Source organism: Oryzias latipes, chromosome 11 (assembly GCF_002234675.1).
Source record: "Oryzias latipes chromosome 11, ASM223467v1".
Taxonomy (NCBI): domain Eukaryota; kingdom Metazoa; phylum Chordata; class Actinopteri; order Beloniformes; family Adrianichthyidae; genus Oryzias; species Oryzias latipes.
This window is the reverse complement of record NC_019869.2, coordinates 14494493-14513002: the sequence shown is the minus strand read 5'-3', so window position 1 is coordinate 14513002 and position 18510 is coordinate 14494493. Positions and strand designations below refer to the sequence as shown.

At 44.4% G+C, this 18510-nt stretch overlaps 2 protein-coding genes across 3 annotated transcripts in view; both read left to right on the top strand.

The window, feature by feature from the left end:
- Nucleotides 1–674: 674 nt before the first annotated feature.
- Nucleotides 675–6828, top strand: LOC101166810 (protein L-Myc-1b). The gene is made up of 3 exons (XM_011480905.2): nucleotides 675–946; nucleotides 1455–2122; nucleotides 4015–6828. Exons 1-3 carry the CDS (start codon nucleotides 690–692, stop codon nucleotides 4791–4793), a joined length of 1704 nt encoding a protein of 567 aa, XP_011479207.2. The 5' UTR covers nucleotides 675–689; the 3' UTR covers nucleotides 4794–6828.
- Nucleotides 6829–8806: 1978 nt separating this feature from the next.
- The window catches only part of trit1 (tRNA isopentenyltransferase 1), a 44890-nt gene continuing 35186 nt past the window's right edge, over nucleotides 8807–18510 (top strand). Inside the window, exon 1 of one of the 2 annotated variants that reach the window (XR_002874131.1) lies at nucleotides 8807–9015. Coding sequence is in view for 1 of the 2 variants with exons in the window: in XM_023959905.1 (XP_023815673.1) it covers nucleotides 8869–9015 (147 nt within the window). In the remaining variant the exon portion in view is untranslated. The remainder of the gene's footprint in view (nucleotides 9016–18510) is intronic. The other variant, XM_023959905.1, reaches the window with a different exon arrangement.

Genomic DNA, 18510 nt, shown 5'->3' with positions numbered 1-18510 from the left:
TGAAGGGTCAAAACTTTTTTGGATGGGAGGTGGGGGTTAAAAGGTAAGACAGGGAGGAAAAGCAGGCAGACAGGAAAGGTGTCAGGAGATGGAGTCTGGGAGCAGAGGGCTGAGTTTGACGGGGAGGTGATGCTGACAGATGAGGACTTCACGCCGTCTGCCTCGCCATGAGGCTGAAGGGAGAAGCTTCAGAGGAGAAGTTACAGGCAGGATGCTTCCCAAGCATTGTCAGGGGGGGGGGGGGGGTGTAAAGCGTTCTGACTTCCAAAGCAGGCCAATGGCTGGTTGATCTTCCACAGAAAGCAAGTGTCAGCAGTTGCAGTAGTCAAGGAGTGATGCACATACAAGATGCTGCAGACATGTAGCGCTGATGCTTCCACATGGGGGTGGAGGTGGGGGACTTACAGGCTGGGTATTAGTTACATGGAGATGCATGACTGAAACCAGATCCTGCATCCATATGTTCACATGATGATGTGGCCCCACCTGTGCTCATCTGTGAAACCCCCTTTTTTATTGTGTCCCTAAATGCAGCAGGGGGGGGGGCACCCCCGCTTTTATTGTAACTGTAGAATCCTTTCAAAAGAATACCTCTGTCATCATCTGAAAGTGATGCTCGTGGCTCTGCGCACGCCGCGTGCTGCGACTTTAAAACGTGGGCGTGGCTCCGCTACTACGACCCGCCTTCAATGCATAACAGACAACTCGCCCCCCCACCCCGACCACACAGTGCAGCAGTCTGCAAAGAAAGTGAGCGCAGCCGGATCCCGCCCCGCGCTGCGAGCTCCTGGACCGAAACCAGACGAACCCATCGACCTCCGCAGACGTCCGCTCCCCGGGAAGGAGGCACGGAGGCGCCGCGGGGAGCGCGCGGGGACGTGGCTGCGCTTGGACCCTTTAACCTTTGGATCTATGAGGACGCACGCGGGCTTCCCGCTCTCAGCAGGTGAAAAACTTGTGTATTAATCTCCCACCCAACGGCGAGAGTTCAAACCGGGGGGCGGGGAGTTCAGGTGTGGCACGCGTAAAGAAGTTCGGAGGTTTTACGCATCTTCAGCGCGCGCCTGATGATCACCGATGGGCTTCAGTGTCACAGCTGAACGGAGGTGCGGCCCCGATCTCTGCCTCACGGTCATTACTGACTACCTGCGTCTAATCAAGTAATGAGAGAGTTGGAGTCGGGGGGTTCCACCACGCCCCCGCCTCTTCCCTCCATCCAGCAGCCCGGGTCCTACTACCAAAGCTGTTATATAATAAAGCTGCGTTGCGAAACTCCAACTCCGCAGCATCAACTTCACTGTTTTTAAAAAGTCTGCATCCACGAGGTTGATGCTCACAACTCTTCATTTGCTCCACTCTTAGTGTGTGAATCAGCTCTGAGGGGAAGGAGGGGGGGGGGGTGTTTTTGAATGTGGCTCGGTTCTGATTCAGCTCTTGACTGCATCTCTCCACAGACAGAGGCAACAGGGAGTGATCCACCCCACCCCCTTCCCTGCAGCCCCCATGCCAGGCATCAGCTCCTTCATACCTTGTTATGAAAACTGGGACATGGACCACCTTGACCACTACCAGCATTATTTCTACGACGACCCTGACGAGGACTTTTTCAAGTCCACGGCGCCCAGTGAGGACATATGGAAGAAATTTGAGCTGGTGCCAACCCCGCCCATGTCCCCCATCCGGGCGTCAGAGGGGTCAAGCAAGGTCGGGCTCCTCCACCCATCTCTGGGGGACAAGCTGGAGTGGGTGTCCCAGTTCTTGGGACAGGAGGACGAGCAGCAGTCGGACCTGCCTTGCAAGCTGGCAGCCACCAGCGAGACTTTTGGGAACCTGAGCTCCATCATCATCCAGGACTGCATGTGGAGTGGATTCTCAGCTGGACAGCAGCTGGAGCGCGTGGTCGGGGAGCACTGTGCTCCTTGTCCTGGGACAGCTGCCAAAACCGCAGCAGTTTCCAGCGTGGCACCCTCTGGGAAGGCGCAGGGCGTCCTCCCTGACACGCCGGCTCTGAGCGTGTTGGCTGCAGACTGTGTGGATCCGGCTGCTGTGCTGACTTTCCCCTTAAGTGGAGGATGCAAGAAGCAAGTGTGTTCTGGTTCTGAATCTCACACGGACTCATCAGGTCTGTAGCAGATTTCTTTTTTTTTTTAAGGGGAGGTGAAGACCTCAGATTTTCTGGTGCTGCTGTGCGGACAGCCTCTTCTTCCCTTTGATGTTTTGTGCTGACTTGTGGCAGATGGCTGCAACTGCATTGCGTTACCTTGCTGCATGCAACACATGCTTGAAGCGGAGCGACACACCCATGAAAACATCTGCTGCTTGGCAGGCCTCCACTGGAGCAGCTGCTCCGTCTGACTTATTATAACGATATCCTCTGTACCAAGAAGAGGTACTTTTATATCTGAACTCCATCCTGGGGGGGGGGGGGTGACAGGGCAGGAAGGCGGGATGGGGCTCCTCCCAACTTTTCTCTAGATGCGATGGAGTTGGGCATGCAGGCTGCCATGTGATGCTGAGCTGGGAGCGCGCATAATGGTGCGTGGAATGTCACAAAGAGGACTTGTTGCTGCATTCCTCCGCTCAACAGGCTGTGGCGCCAATTGTGTCAGTGGGCGGATTTGGTCCGATCTAGCCAGGGGGAGTGAATGGAGCGGTATTAGCGGCTGAATGAGTTCAAGGGAACATTTAAAGACCCACTCTAATAAAAATAGTGTTTTAACATGTTCTCGTGGCCTTTTTTTTAACGATAGAGGGCACAGATATGTAGATATACAAAGAAAATTAAGCTTAAAATTACATTTCTGAGGCTTTCTTTATTCAAATCGTTGTAAATCAGGAGCAGAAAAGAAAATGTTGGAAAAGGACGTGGCTAAAAATTAGTGCTGTTGAAAGTGCTAAGGTTGGTAGTGTAAGGGGCTGTAAGCTAGCCATAGAACGTACAAACGGATCCTTCGCCAACTGTCCCGCCCACAGCTCAGAGGTGTATTTCTAATGAACTCCTGCTGCTCTGCAGAAATTATGTCCAAGAAAATGACACAGGTTTTTAGATTTTGGCTTAAATCTGTGCTTTTACTATCAATCAACAATCAAAAGATGATCGGAGTGGGTCTTTAAGGGGGAGTTTTGTTCCTGAACGTGCCCCAGCTTTAGGTGGTTTTCACACAAACTCGTCTGTATATTTGTGAAATGAAAGGGGCGTTTTTCTAAAGCCATGACGTGCGGAATGTCAAAGCTTGCTTCAGTGTGTGGAGGCTAAAGGGGACGCCTGTGTGGCCTGCAGGAATCGAGCCGCTGAGACTTTTTCTTGGGCGGTAAACGGAGCAGCAGATGGGTTTTAAAAGCACGCTGAGCTAAACATTAGCCGGCTTGTTTTAACAAGCTGAAGAATGGTCTGTTGTGCACTCGAGTGCTTCTTCACCCTCCCTCCCACCTACCCCACTCTCACAGTCACTCTGTACACATGAATGAATGAACAGAGGGAATTTCCACAACTGAGGGAGCTGACCCAAAGCAGTGGTGATTTTGGCACGGGCCGGTTGGCCCGGATGACTCGTGCTTGACGAGCTAAATGAAGATGTTGCAAGTGAACCCTTGTGTGGTTCCTTACAGTGTGAATCCAAGTGGGTAATTTAACGGATTAAAGACTAGGAGTGGATTAACCGTCATAACCATCGTTTAACGAGTGCAGGAAGAAGATGTTTTTCTTTCTAGTCTGTTTATTTTTGGGAAATGTCTGGTCCAAAAGGGCAGCTGTTGGAACTGTGTTATATTCCCATGTGGTCCGGTATGGAAAGTCTGATTTGCCAACCTCTGTGAAGAGGGAACATAGGACTATTCCAGAATAAGAAAAAGCCCTTCAGAGCTTTATTCCTGTGCTCTGCGACTCTTTGTTGGTCAGTCACTCTGATAGAGGAGATTGTGTGGTTTCACCAGGAAGGAGGAAGGTACTGAGGAGGAGCTCAGGTTTGCTCTTCCAAGCTGTTTTCTGATCCTACGATCTTTTTACTCTTTCAGATGATGAGGACAAAGATGAGGATGAAGAAGAGATCGATGTGGTGACTGTGGAGCACAAGCAGCAGCAGCAGAGTAAACCGCGGCGACTAGTAAACGCTCGCAAGCCAGTGACTATCACGGTGCGCGCTGACCCCCACGACCCCGGCATGAAGCGGTTCCACATCTCCATCCACCAACAGCAGCACAACTACGCCGCCCCCTCCCCGGACACTCTGACGGCGCCTTCGGAGCCACCCAGGAAGAGAGTCCGGCAGGAGGCGTTGGTCTCGATGACGCAGCCTCACCAAAACTCTGCGTACCAACAGCCACGACTTGGCCATGCCCCCTTGAACTTGGAGAACAGAAAGTCTCAATTTTCGGGGGTGAGGTCAGAGTCTCCTAACCTCAGCGCCTCGTCTCCTACCTCGTCGACATGGCCTTCTTCTCCACCTTGCTCCTCTTCCTCATCTCATCATCCTCACAGTTCTCCATCAAAGACCCCCACTCACCTCTCAAGCCCCCAGTCCTCCGACTGTGAGGACACGGACAAGCGCAAGGCGCACAACTTTTTGGAGCGCAAGCGGCGAAACGACCTGCGCTCACGCTTCCTGTCACTGCGGGACGAGATCCCGGGCCTGGCGGACTGCCCTAAAACCCCCAAGGTGGCCATCCTGACCCGGGCCACGGAGTACCTGCGGCAGCTGCACGCATGCGAGCGGCTGAAGGCTCAGGAGCGCAAACAGCTGAAAACGCGGCAGATGCAGCTGCTGCACAAGCTGGCGCAGCTCAAACGGTCCTGAGTGGCGGCATGAGTTTCAGGTTGGAACGGACTTCATGAAGAAAAAACAAACACTAATTTTCCCTTTGGGGCGATCACGCTGGAACAGCGCGTGTGGAATTATTGTCCGTCTTTGTTTTTTTTTTAATCTACTTTTGTGGTTTGCACATTAGCCTTGGATTGATTGACAAGCTGTCTAGGGACTCCTGCTTCCAGGCGGGGTTAATGTGTCCTTGGTCACATATTAAAAGTTTGTTGGGCTGGTATCCCCCCCCCCCGCCCCCCTTTGAAAATGTTAAGATTGTTGCTGGCTGCAGCAAAGCCTGCTGGGAAAACACCAGCATTTATTCAACAAACTGCAGCGAACGCTCCGTTAACTTCTGCTCTGTTCAGACTTCCCCTGTAGTGACGGGGCTTGTTGTGGTCGCACAGCTGTGATCTCTCTGCTGAAGTCGCTTCCCCCATCCCTCCCTTTTCTGCTCCCACAAATCTAATCTTGAATCTCTACGCTTCATCCTTGGTGACTCTGCTGTGGGTCCTGTTTCTGGAACTCCCTCCATGTCTGTTCTCTGTTACCTCAACACTTTGAAGCGAGACTTGGATCAGAGCCGGAGCGACGCGGCGGGCTTGCAGAGTTCAAGTTCCCCTTTAGTTTTTGCTTGCTTAAAGCTCTTGTGCCTGCAGCTTCTCATCATTGAGTATTTAATCATGGTTTGGACAGCAGCATCACAGTAGCAGCTTAGTTTTGTAGCGTGCATAAGATTAAGATTATTGTGTTCAAATTAAAAACTTTTTTTTCCTCCAAAAAAAAGTCATTCCATCTTTAAGATTGTGCCATGGAGACCAGCCAAAAGCAGAATGTCATTTGAGTATCTTTGTCCTGAAACAGTTCTAACCATATTTATTTCATCTTTCAATGTGATTGAATTTGTTTTCATTTCATGCCTTTTCATTGTTGTGTGTGTGTGTGTGTGTGTGTCATTAACTGTACGGTCCTTTCCTGAACTGGAGCGGTCCGCCACACTCATCCTGGTTATTTGCTCAGCCCTGGGTCTCGAACCGACGCCTGAGCCATCCCGCTTTTCAAAGATGACTTCTATTTTTGTTATTCAAAAGACTGAAACGGAGTTGAAATGAAACACTTCATCACACTTAGCCACTTTGTCACGATCTTTACTTTTTGCAGAACTTGCTTGTTTTCTTGTATTTCTATAAGCCAGAGTTGACAAAAGTTTTATACTATATTTTCTTACCTTTTTTTTTGGGGTGTGAGCTTAAAAATATAATTTCCTGAGGTGGTTTATTGGTGGTTTTGTGCTGAAAATTGGCATGCATGATCAGCTTCCTCCCCGGAGAGGCCAACAGCTGAACGCTGCTGCATTCAATCCGATCAGAGTAGCCAGAGTACTAAGATCTGACGTGTGTGGAGACTTAAGAGGATCTAGTGCTTTAAACTTCTGGCTGTGTGTGTGGCCCTCAGTGACCTTAATATAAACGCTCTGCGTGTTTCTTTCTGCTAGCTTGGTGCTCTCTTTTTGTCCCGTAAGCCATGCGACGTAACACTGTAGCTCTGGATCTTGTACTGTAATTGAATAGCATGCCCTGCTTTACCAGCACTCAGGGAAAATCTCCTAAATTCCCACGGTCAGGAAGAAGGCCCCCTGTTCTACCATGCTGTGAATGTAACACAACCTTCTGAAGAAGCCTCAAATAGATGTATTTATGATGGACTTTTTGTCTCGAGAGAAATGCCAATTGTTTCAGCACAGACCACCAATCGATAACCCTGATTGGGTTTTGAATTATTTGTTTTTGAATGGGTGCACCCATGGCAGTGGTGTGCACACATCCACACATTTGTTTAATCACTGTTCTCTGCTGTGGCACCGTCATCTTAGCAGTGAATGTTGCTTTTTTCACTTCTGGAGTTCAGCTATGGTGAATTTTGGAGCCTTGTCTCAGCACTTTGTTTGGGTTTTTTTCTCCCTGTCTGTACCTCATAAGCATCTATGTATGAAGAGTTGAAAACATCAATAAAATTAAATTGTTTGACATCATCTTCTGCTCAAAAGTGCGTCTCTGTGACTCTAAATGTTGTTGTTTTCATGTTCTTGCGTTTAAAGCAGCTGGATGAATGAACGGGGGTCTCCCTCCCCCAGCCGGTATTGTTTCCCAGCCGTCTCCAACGTGACCGGTCCCAGCATCTTTCACCATGGCAACGAGCATCTCTGCTCACCACTGCAGAGCTCTGACAGTTTCCATGGAAACGATACTAACTGTGCTGAAATTATGCACTTATACCTTTTTCTTTTTCTTTTCCAGATTTGACATTTTAAAGCCGGTCTGCATTAAATCACTTGACCTGATTTCTTTTTATTGTTTAAAAGAATAAAAATAATAGTTTAATTTCATCTTTTTTATTTAGTAGAATGAAAAAAACAACAGTACTTAAACCACCGGTACATCTTTCATCTTATTTTCATTTGTAAAATTGGAGCCTATATTTTAAAAAGTCTAATTGTCTTGTTACTAAAAAACTGGTACCAATTTTATTTGTAAAATAAATATTTATAATTATGATTCATTGATTTAAAAAAAATCCTTGAATTAAAACAAACCATTCTATTGAGTTCTTTTATGCAGCACCTTAAAACCAAAATAAATATATGAACATATAAAGCAGATCTGTATAAGTGAACTAAATAGAAAACGTTTACATTTTAAATGGGGCATGTTTACCATGTTAAGATTTGTTAAAAGCCTCATCTCTGTAAATCAACATGTGAGATTTTGTTCACATCAGTCCTTGTGGAATTATTAAAAAATGATATGAATAACATACATCTGTGGTGTAAATGGTTTCAATATTTAGTACTTTAGATGTCCTTTTACTAAACTCTTACTTTAGTAATTGGCTGACAGTGACTACTTGAGTGATTGCTTGAATGATATTTCATGAGGGGACACTCTTATAAAAATACACATCATAGACACTCTGGCAATGAGTGGTGCTTTCATTTGGAGCCAACTTCCAAAGATGGCTGCTATCTTTGATGATGTCATGTTTATCATGTTTATTCAAACAAACCAGTCATTCCACTGATTTTTTTTTAAGTGACTCATGTGAACAGCTACTGTCTACTAATTTTACACAAACTGGAGGTTGGCATTTTTCTGATGATTGAAGACATATATAAAAAAATACACTTTATATAAAAAAGGAGTTTATATGTGAAGTTGAAAGAACGCTAGGCAGGCCAAAGTCTCCCTGCTCTGCTCCATTCTAATGCATGAACTTGCAGACAAATTTCTCCAATAAAACTCGCCATTATTGTTGTACCGCTGCTAGGTTGTTGTTGTGATGGGCTGTAAGCTAGTGGGAGAGGGTGTTAACAGAGAGCTCTCAGTTAAGGGTGACAGGACGGGGAGTGGCATTGCTCCTTGCCAACAGTCCCGCCCACAGAGGTGAATTTCTAATGAACTCTTGCTGCTCTGCAGAAACTGTCCTAGAAAACGATACAGTTTTGTTTTTTTGGGGGGGTGGGGGCTAAAAACTGTAAAATCACAATTAAAAGACCATTGGAAACGATTTGAAAATAGATCAAAAGATGACTGAAGTAGGACTTCAAACATTGAACAAACTGATGCCCATAAGCGTTAGTAACTGAAAAAAAATCCTTGTTGTAAATTGTATTTAGTAACATATTTACACATGTTTTATGAGGCTGGGGTCTCTTCTTATATAACCTGAATTGTGTCTCTGTACAGGTCTTGGGTTTTAAAATGTGTTGATACAATAAAAAAAAAAAAATATATATATATATATATATATATATATATATATATATATATATATATATATATATATATATATAATAATTTTTTTTTTATTAAAAAAATATATATAATCTGTTTCCTGAACAGACTTGTGTTCATTTCAATTCTAAGTACTTCATACTGGAACAAAAGCAGCTGTACGTAATTTGACAGTTGACCAATGTCGCTACAGCAATAGCTTAGGTTACTAGTCAACAGAATCACCTCTCCTATTTGCGCAGGCGCAAAGGGTGTCAGCTGGGCCGTGAGGAAGGACCAACATGGCGGCTTCCACGCGCGTCCTGCACAGAGCGATGGCTCCGTCTTTGGTGGTGATTTTGGGAGCTACTGGTACCGGGAAGTCCAAGCTGGCTATTGAGATCGGGAAACGGCTCCACGGAGAAATAATCAGCGCGGATTCTATGCAGGTAGGAGGCGAAGGAGAAGCGCGGGAGTGCTTCTCACCGCTGCCATTGTCATTCATTGTCCCTTAACCATCATGATTCCAAAATATCGTGAGTTACACGTACAGTATAAGTCAAATTTGTTACATTTACGAAGGTTATGCTGTAAAAAGTGTCGTATATTAGCCGTGTTTTAAATGAAAAACTTTACTCGCGGCAGTTAGGAGACATTAGCTAAGCTTTGTTAATGCGAACAAAACACTCGGCGTTTTATTTGTACGAAAAGCAGCGTTTTGGTGTTATCGTCCCTGTCCTGTGAAAGAAGATGCTTTCACTTCAGCCGCTTATCGTCGGACGGCCCGTAGTCGTGCCGTTTAAGGTGCAGGTCGCGTGATTTAGGCTGAGGAGGCCTGTACGCTGCAGAGCACCGTGCTGACAGAAGACTTGAGAAATTTGTGTGCAAAAATCTCCTGCAGGTCTGAATCTCAGCGTTTGCAGACTATTTTGAAGTCCTTAAACGCATCATTTGTCCACCATTTGTGCTGAGGGGCGGGCATGCTTTGTACCGGTAAATATGAAAGAAAAGCCACATTTACTACAGCACAGGCTGATCGGGGATCTATTTCTAACAATAAAAATACTTGTCAAGATTAATTTACATAACATCGGTGGATGTGAAAGATTTATCACCCGAATCACATAACTACTAGAAAGATAAGTAATTATTTGAACTGATTATTTTGTCTAAAATCAGGCAAACAAACTAACACGTATCTGAAAGTTTTAGTAATTTTTATTTCTAAAAATGCATAAAGTGTTTTGTTTTTTAAAGAAGGAAATTGATTTTATCTCCTGTCCATGACTCCGCGCTCCTGCTGTATCATTTCTCCTCCATCTTTCAGACCTCAATCCTTCCACCTCCTTGAGACATTTAAGTTCTTTTCAGGAGTCTTTGCATTAATCTTGTGCAGACAAAAACTCAATGTTTTTCTAGGCTCTAGAATGCTGGTTTTTGTATCTGTATTTCGATGTTCAGCCTGGACATGCGATGCGCATTTCGCATGTGGTGTTCACACTGGACAGTCGCTACCTGATACTACCATCTACAGTAGGTTTGGCGCTAAATGTCAAAGTGGTGTAAATCTAGTGAATCTTGCTCAAGGCTTCTTCTTTCACAGCTCTATTCTGATATTGCTATTATTATTATTATTATTATTATTATTATTATTATTATTATTATTATTATTATTATTATTATTATTATTATTATTATATATTTCTTTATAAGCTGGAGAAGAAGACATTTCATCTGTGCTGTATATCATGTGTATCCAGCATATTTGACAAATAAAGCTGACTTTGACTGACTTTGATATGCAAAAGACTTGGTGTCATAGAATTCTTTTGGGGCATAAACCACAATTTTTAATTTCTTCTCCATGATAAATGATCAAACAGTTGGCATTACAGTAAATTATTGTGGAAGCAATCCATTTAAACTATTTTCAGTGTTCTTTTTATTATTATTATGCTGTTTTTTAGCCAAAATTTAAAAAAACCGGTTGTTTTTCTGCACAGCAGCAGGAGTTCATTTGAAATTCACCTATGAGTTATGGGTGGGATCGTTAACGCAGAGAGATTTTTCTAAAAGGGGGTTTATCTGCTGCTGATCCATCAGAATTTGAGTAAAAAAACTCTTCTTAATGAGAAAAATGCTACATGAAAATGTTAAAAACACCAAAAAACATGCTTTCCATTGGAGTGAGTCTTTAAAGATGTTTGTCACAAACACAGAAGCACAAACTGAGTCTGTCTGGATGCTGAGAGTAAAGAAGCTCCTTTAAAACACTTAACCAGTTTTCATCGACACACAGACTTGAAGCATGAATTGTGCAACTTTGAGTTGTAGTGGTTGTGATGCACAGTGAAACTGAAATCAGACTGTGGTTTGGCTTGACCACTTTGAAGCAAAAACATGAAAATCGTGGCAGCAAAAAGTGCTAAGAGACTTTTGCAGAAATGTGATGGGGTGTCGTGGACGGTATGACAAAACCCACTCTTTTGTTCCACGCACACTTCAGTGTGTATTCACAAACTTAACATGTTTAGAACAAATATTTTAAAGTTCATATCTAATTTTGGAACTTACAAGCAAGCAGAGAAAGGGGATAGTTGTGTTTTTCTTGATGTTGTTTGTTTAAAATGCACATTATTGTGTTGCACCATCATATATCCACATCCACCAGATTCAATGTATCTTATAAGTCTTCAGCATTGCTCACAGAACACATCTAGCATTTAAACCTAACCATTTAAGTTTTTTGTTTTGTTTTCTGTTTATCCTTATGTCTGTCTCCAAACCCCAATACTTCAGCATACATTTAGACTTCTCAGGCACTCGATGTTAATCATGTCTGCTTTCAGTTCAATCAGAGGCGTTTTACACACAAGTAACTGCATCTGCTTTCAGTTTGCTGGCACGCCAGAGTTTGATTCCCCCTAAAGTCAGCACCTTATCTCACACATCTTTTCTGTTTTCTACAATCCACTTTTAGAAGAACAATGTGTTAACAAGTTTGACGCTAAAGTTGATGTTTTTATGTCTCTCGATGAAGCATAAAAACATCTTTTGTCGCTATTTGAGACAAGAGCAGGCTCAAATGGACTCTGAAAGCGTCTGATGTGGTCACTGCTGGGATATGACTCTTTAGAGCTAAGCTGGGAATCAGATGACATCCGTGTTGCCTGTCGATTGGTTGAAGTATCTCTGCATGAATCCAGAACATAAATCTTACTGTAAATGTTTTGTTCTGCAAGAGGAGTGAAGTGTTGTTGTTGTAGATCAACTTTTAGCATATCACTGCAGAGGTTGCCTCAGCAAATCAGCTTTAATTGAGTTGCCCGTTTTGATTTGGGAGAGATTTTTACGCCGGATGCCTTTCCTGACACAGCCCTGTATTTTATCCGGGCTGGGAACTGGCACAGGGAGACCCAGTCCTGGGTTCCCTTATGGCTACATAGTTAGGCAGTAATGTGAAGGGTCTTGCCCAAGGACCCACACTGGATGAAGTTCATGAAAGAGTGAAGTGGAAAATGTAAAATACAACTTAGCCTCCACAGAACTTTATTTTTGCAACCCCCTTTTCTGTTTTTATGGGAACCCAGTGGTAGCGGTGCATACTGCCACCTAATAGATGGGAGTAGAAAAACTGTGTTCAAGTTCGAACATTTTATATCAATGTAAAAGCTGAAGAGAGCAAGGTTTTACCTTTTTTTTTTTTAGCCCAGATTGCATTAAAACGATAGTGTAAGAAGGGCTGGGTAACATAAAGCCTTTGTCACAACTGCCAATACGGTTTTCTAACAAACCTTGCACTAGCATCTTCTGTTTAGCTGTTGGTGCTTTAGCCTGGTAATCAGCGGTGCAGAGAAGGTTATCTGAAAAACTCACTGGAGCACCGAGCCGTAAAGTTTGTAGTTACCCACCTTTGTCCTAAACCAAACAATTTAACTCTAAACCAAAGGTGTAGAGTTTTCCTATCCAACCCAACAGTCCTCTGGAATGTCCTGATCTTAAGGAGTGCATGATAAACTGTCTAGGAGTTTGTGTCTACATCATTTTAAATCCAAATATGGACACATTGTCTAAACATACCATTTTAAGCAATAAAAGAACCGTTTGCAGCTGTCAGTATCACTTCTTTATTGTTCCAACACCAGACTTCAACAAGCGGAAAAACAGCCGACTTGTTAAAGCCCAACGTCTGGACCGGCTTTCTTTTGTAATACTGGTGTGTAGGCCTTTGAAGCAGATTGTTGTTGGGGTTGTGGGTCATGTGGAGCCTCTTAGGGGAGGATCTAGAACAATAAGTGGTAGTAACATGGATGTACATGCAAGGAATTTGGATACATTCATGTGTTAAAGTCTAAGCGAACATGGTTGAAGGCAGAGTTTCTCAGACTTTTTCTTGAGTCTGCTAGAAGCTGTAGAAGATGGTTTGTTGGTTTATTACATAACTGTAGGGCAGGAAATGTTTTTCAGGAACTTATCGCTACACAGTGTGGTTTCATCAGTGGAGGAGAAAACATGTTGGTGTGTGTGTGTATGGTTTTTTTTTTTTCTGTCGAAGCAGCAACGCAGCAAACACTCGCACGCTTCATTCACTCTGAGCTTTCAGTCTCTCCCTGCCTCACCCTGCCTTTTGGTTCTCAGACTCTGTTGCCACGGCAACCAGAGGCCACACACCCAATAGGAAAGGTCAGGCACCAGTTTGAGTTTGGGTCACATCAGAGTAATGGCGTGAAAACAGAGGAACTCCAAATGTCCAGCAGGGATTTTTTTCTTCAGTGCAGCATCCACTGACTAATCACCTACCTCCTGCTTGAGCAACACCCCCCATTGCCTTCTCTTCCACATTGTCCTTGAGCTTGCCTGTCCTCGTGGGGTGTGGCTCTTCCAGCAGTAACCTGGTAATGGCATGAACTGGGTTACACTAATAGCATTCCAGCCCAAAATATCTCCACGACCAGCAGCTCTGGTGAGAAACAGTGGCCTAGTTAGAGCATGGCTGCTGCAGTCTCCACAATCCCCTGCCTTGTCGCTTCTGCTGGTGTCTGTGATGGCGGCGGAAGGCAGCAGAGACAAGCAGACATGGAGTTAGTGAGAAAGGGAGGGCTTAAGTGAGAATGAGGCTGTGTATAGGCTAGAGCTGGCCTGTGTTGTCTTTGGGATAGGAAACAGTCTGGTCTTGTTTGGGAGAAAGCAGCATTGTGCTGAGCTGGTGCATATTCAGCGGCATGCTACGTTGGCCCCGGAGCTGATAGTGAATGGGTACGCTGTGGCCACAGGGAAGTGTCTATTGTCCCGGGGAGAATCGGTTCCCACACTCCCTCACACTCCTATTGTGTTGCAGTAGCTCCCTCTTGCCCCCCAGCCCACAGTTCATTGGACATGCAGCGGATATTATTCAGCCGTTAAATGAACATGCTATCCGTGGCACAGGGCTTCGCTGTACTGTCACCGCTGCATCATGAATGTGCCGTCCCCAAAAGCGGGATCCAGGAAGCAGCGGGCGTCCCTCGGCAACAAAGGTGGACCGGGAATGACGGATGTGCGGTCATTCCCGTCACCTCGCCTCATGTTTATGCAGCAAGCATCAGATAATTCTGGAAAAGTCCTCAGCTTTCTGGGCTCTTATGGTTATACAAAGAAAATCTCAGGTGTGCCATACCCAGAAGTAGGTCAGTAGTACAATCCTGCATATATTTGATTAAATTGAAATGAACTCATTGCCCTTTTGCATTTGACACTTATGTCATTTCCCCTTTTGCTTCTAGATGTAGTAGCCTGTTGTACTATTTTTATGAGAACTTTATGAGACATCATTTGGTTATTTCCCGATATTTTAAAGAAACATGTTTTAATCAAATTTTCACAGAAATACCAATCAGCATAAACCTCAAACCCCCAAACTTACACCCACTGACCCACTGACTTGATTAAGACGAGAGAATATGCATTTTGATTTTATATCAATAAAATCAAATATTGATTATAGTTCTATATCAGACAGTAGCTAGAAATAAAATGAAGTTGGCATATTAGTTGGGCAGCCTTAGGTAGAGCGATCGACCTCTGATTGGAGAATTGCAGGTTTGGCTCCCGCCTTGTTCGTCCATGTGTCGGAGTGTCCCTTCGCAAGACACTGAACCCCACATTGTGCTTGGTGTTTGAGGGTGGTGCCATTATAAACAAGGTAGAAAACACCATATAAAGGTTTGCCATAAATGACCTATGGAGTCAGTGGTTGGGGAAGTTATGGAGTATCCAGCTCTGGGGATGAAGTTGGTCTATAAAGGCTGTCGTTGAACGTTTTCATGTGCGAACATTGAAAAAGATCACCTTAAATTTCTCAGAGGAGCCATAAATCGGTTAGTGACGTATTCAAGTGGCCAAAAAAGAGCCAGTCTCCCAATGAAACTGTTTGTCGTTAAAGGGAAACGGCACACAGAGGATTCATCCACAAGCTTCGCTTTGCTGTTCATGTTGAGGTAATTTTGGTAACGCTGAGGAATTTTTGGGAGAAATTATCCCCAAAAATTGATATGATGTGTAAACATGTATGAAAAAGAAATGTATTTCAAGCTTACTTTTGGTTATACATGGCCTCTAGCAGAAAAATACCACAAAAACTGGTTGGAAATACCAAAAACGCCATATTCATTGTAGTGGGTCTTGAAGAGGGAAGGGAGGGGTGGGTGTGGCTGAGGGGGAGGTGGTGGTATGCTGATGGTCCATCAGAAAGCCCGGGGGGAATTTAGCAGGTCATGGACACTTTGTGTTGTGCTTGGATGCTTGTGTTGTGTATGGGCGTGCTGGTGGCTGGTGACCTTCTGCTTTGTGCGCGTTTGAAAGTTGGCGCCGACAGTTAGCTAAAACAGCAGGGAAACTGCCGTCTGCATTGTAGAAGTGAAGAGGGCTTGATTGCCTCATCGCCTTGTTTTCACACATTCAGCAGCACCAACTGCCGATGTGCGTAAGAAACGCGTCCCACACGGAAAAACTGCACAGTGACGTGTTGCGTCCTTCTGATGCTCCTGCAGCCTCCCTTCCTCCTCCTTCACCACTCCTCCCTGCATCGTTCATGTTTATCTCTGCCTCCCCGTCTCTCTGGCTGTCTGCTGTGGCAGTGACCTGTCTGGGCTTTGACGTATTTGTTTGTATTGTAACTCGAGCAATGGCACCTCCCACATCCATATGATGCATCCTTTTAAGTCATCTAAGCTGGTATGGAAGCAAGACGGTGCCTTCTGAATTCTCTTTGCCCGTGTGCTGGTTTGAATTGCAGCCTGCAGGTGCGCTGATGCGCTCGCCGCTACAGTGAAGGAGCGATGGAGGATGATGGTTGGATCAGGGTGGGGGAGGTGGCGAAGGGGTGCTTGGGCTATAGCATTAATGATTTATTAGTCTGGCATTACTGGGCCATTCCCCACAGAGAGATGGAGGAAGATGGAGGGAAAACTGCCTTGAGGGGAAGAGAGATGGGGAGATGGGTGTTCATGTGTAGGTGCAACAAAGGAAGCGATTGAGATAGAAGCATAAAATCAGAGGTCAGGGGTCAAAGCAAGGAGGAATTGCACTTTCCAACAGTATTGACTGACAGAAAATGTCCTTTATCAAGGAAAGTCTAAAGAAAAATGTTTTCTTTTAAACAATATAAATGGTAAAATGACATTTCTCTGCCATAATAAAACAGTGTAGCACCACAGGAAGTAAAGCTGTCTCTGAATTCCCTCTTTAGTCCCCACCCCTAAAAGACTATCTAGTGCAGAACTACCAGTGTTGTGGATTCACGCATCAAAATCGCGTCAGTTGCCTCTATTTTTAACACATGTCAAAATTGAACTCAATGCTTTTTAAAAATGTGTTCATAATCGAGATGTTCCAGTTGCATGTAGGAGGAACTACCATCAAGTTTTTAGCCTCATCGCTGCATCATCATTTACAATGCTAGACGACACGGATTATGTTGAGAAATCAGGTTTATTTATTGTGAAGAGCCCGACAAAAGCAGCTGTAATCACGTCTCCATGATTAGGTGGCATGACGACTCGACTCCAGTGTCCTCTAGGGGTTTTAGTGAAAAACAACTGCTAAAGGGCAACCGGTTGTTAGTGGCGTAATTACGAATAAATGAGCCTATTTAAGTCGCTCCTGAGTATAAGTCCCACCCCTATGTAAAAACCGTGACTTATTCTCCAAAAATATCAGTGCAGAGCCATATGTGGACCAAATATGATGTCACCCATTTGCCAAAATAGAAACCTAATAAGTATGAACACTTTACTGTGTTTCGATGATGTAAAACTAGGGGAAACCTCGCCTTTCAGGCAGTCGCTCCCTGACTTTGGAATGATCTCCACTGTCTCTATGCCAGATTGATTCAGTCGAGGGTTTTAAAACTCAAAACATTTTGTTTAAGAGAGCGTTTAGCTGGCTTTTACTTGTGTTCACCTTTTGTTTGTTTGTTTACTTATATGCCCGGGTGTGGTTTATTTTTGGTCTTACCTGCTTTGGACTCCCTGTGCCATTCTGTGTCCTTTCTCTGATTTTATATTGTTTTAACATTGTGAAGCACTTTGTGGGTCATTCTCTGCAAAAATTGCTATATAAATAAACACATCCCTACTAAACTTGGAGGATTGAGAAAAATAAATGTACTGTAAATACATTTTGTAACATGACAAATCAGTCAAACACAATGCATTGTGGTCTATATTCACCAATCAATAGCACCAATAGTAAGCATCAATGCACACTGGATTTTGGAATTGTTGAGTCAAACACCCTGAAAAAATGCTCAGACTATGTTTCCTAGAATTATTTACTCCACATTTTTCTCTCCTTGTAAAATCAGTCATACATTCATTTGCAAACAGCCTAGCAGAAGATTATGAGGTTACTCTGCTTCGGCCTAGTCAAAATAAACATGTGGAAGACATGTTTATCCAAGGAAAATCTTATCTGCTTGATGTTTAGTTTGGGTTCTGCTGAACGTGTTATCTAGTTGTTGAACACTTGGCTGCATTATCAATAGGGCTTACCTGGGCAAAGGCCCCGGGGCCCGTTAAGAGACTGAAAAGAGAGGGAAATTCTTAAACTGACAGAGAATTCAGGAGCATTGATGACGGCAGCTGTTCCAGCTGTAGAGAAGCTTCTATGATCAAGTTGGTCCTTGTTTTCTGCTGGAAAACAGATGATTTTTCTGAGCTCCTCAAACTCCTGACATCACATTTGCAGGTGAAAACAACTAGCTGCATCCAAGCCACAAATCACCAAGTGTCGGATACACCAAAGCGTCGGATGCAGTGGTGTAAAGCACGCCACCACTGGACTCTAGAGCAGTGGAGATGCCTTCTCTTGAAGGATGAATCACGCTTTTCCATCTGCTAATCTGATTGATGAGTCTTGGGTTTGGAGGTTGCCAGGAAAACTGTATATTTAGGACCACACTGTGCAGAGTGTGACATTTGGTGGAGGAGGAATTATGGTGTGGGCTTGTTTTTCAGGACTTGGGCTTGGCCCCTTTATTCCAATGAAAGGAACTCAGAATGCTTCAGGACACCAAAAAAGTTTTAGAAAATTCCATGCTCCCAACCTTGTGGGAACAGTTTGGAGCGGAACCTTTCCTCTTCCAACATCGATGTACACCAGTAACCAGAGCAAAGACATGGATGACAGAGTCTGGCGTGCATGAACTTGACGGGCCTGCACAGAGTCCTGACCTGAACCCCACAGAGCACCTTTTGGATAAATTAGGGTGGAGACTGAGAGCCAGGCCTTCTCCACCAACATCAGTGTGTGACCTCACCAATGTGCTTTTAGAAGAATGGTCCAAAATTCCTAGAAACACACTCCCCAACTTGTGGACAGCCTTTTCAGAAGAGTTGAAGCTGTAATGGCTGCAAAAGGTGGAACCGCATCATATTAAACTCTATGGGTTAGGAATGGGATGGTAC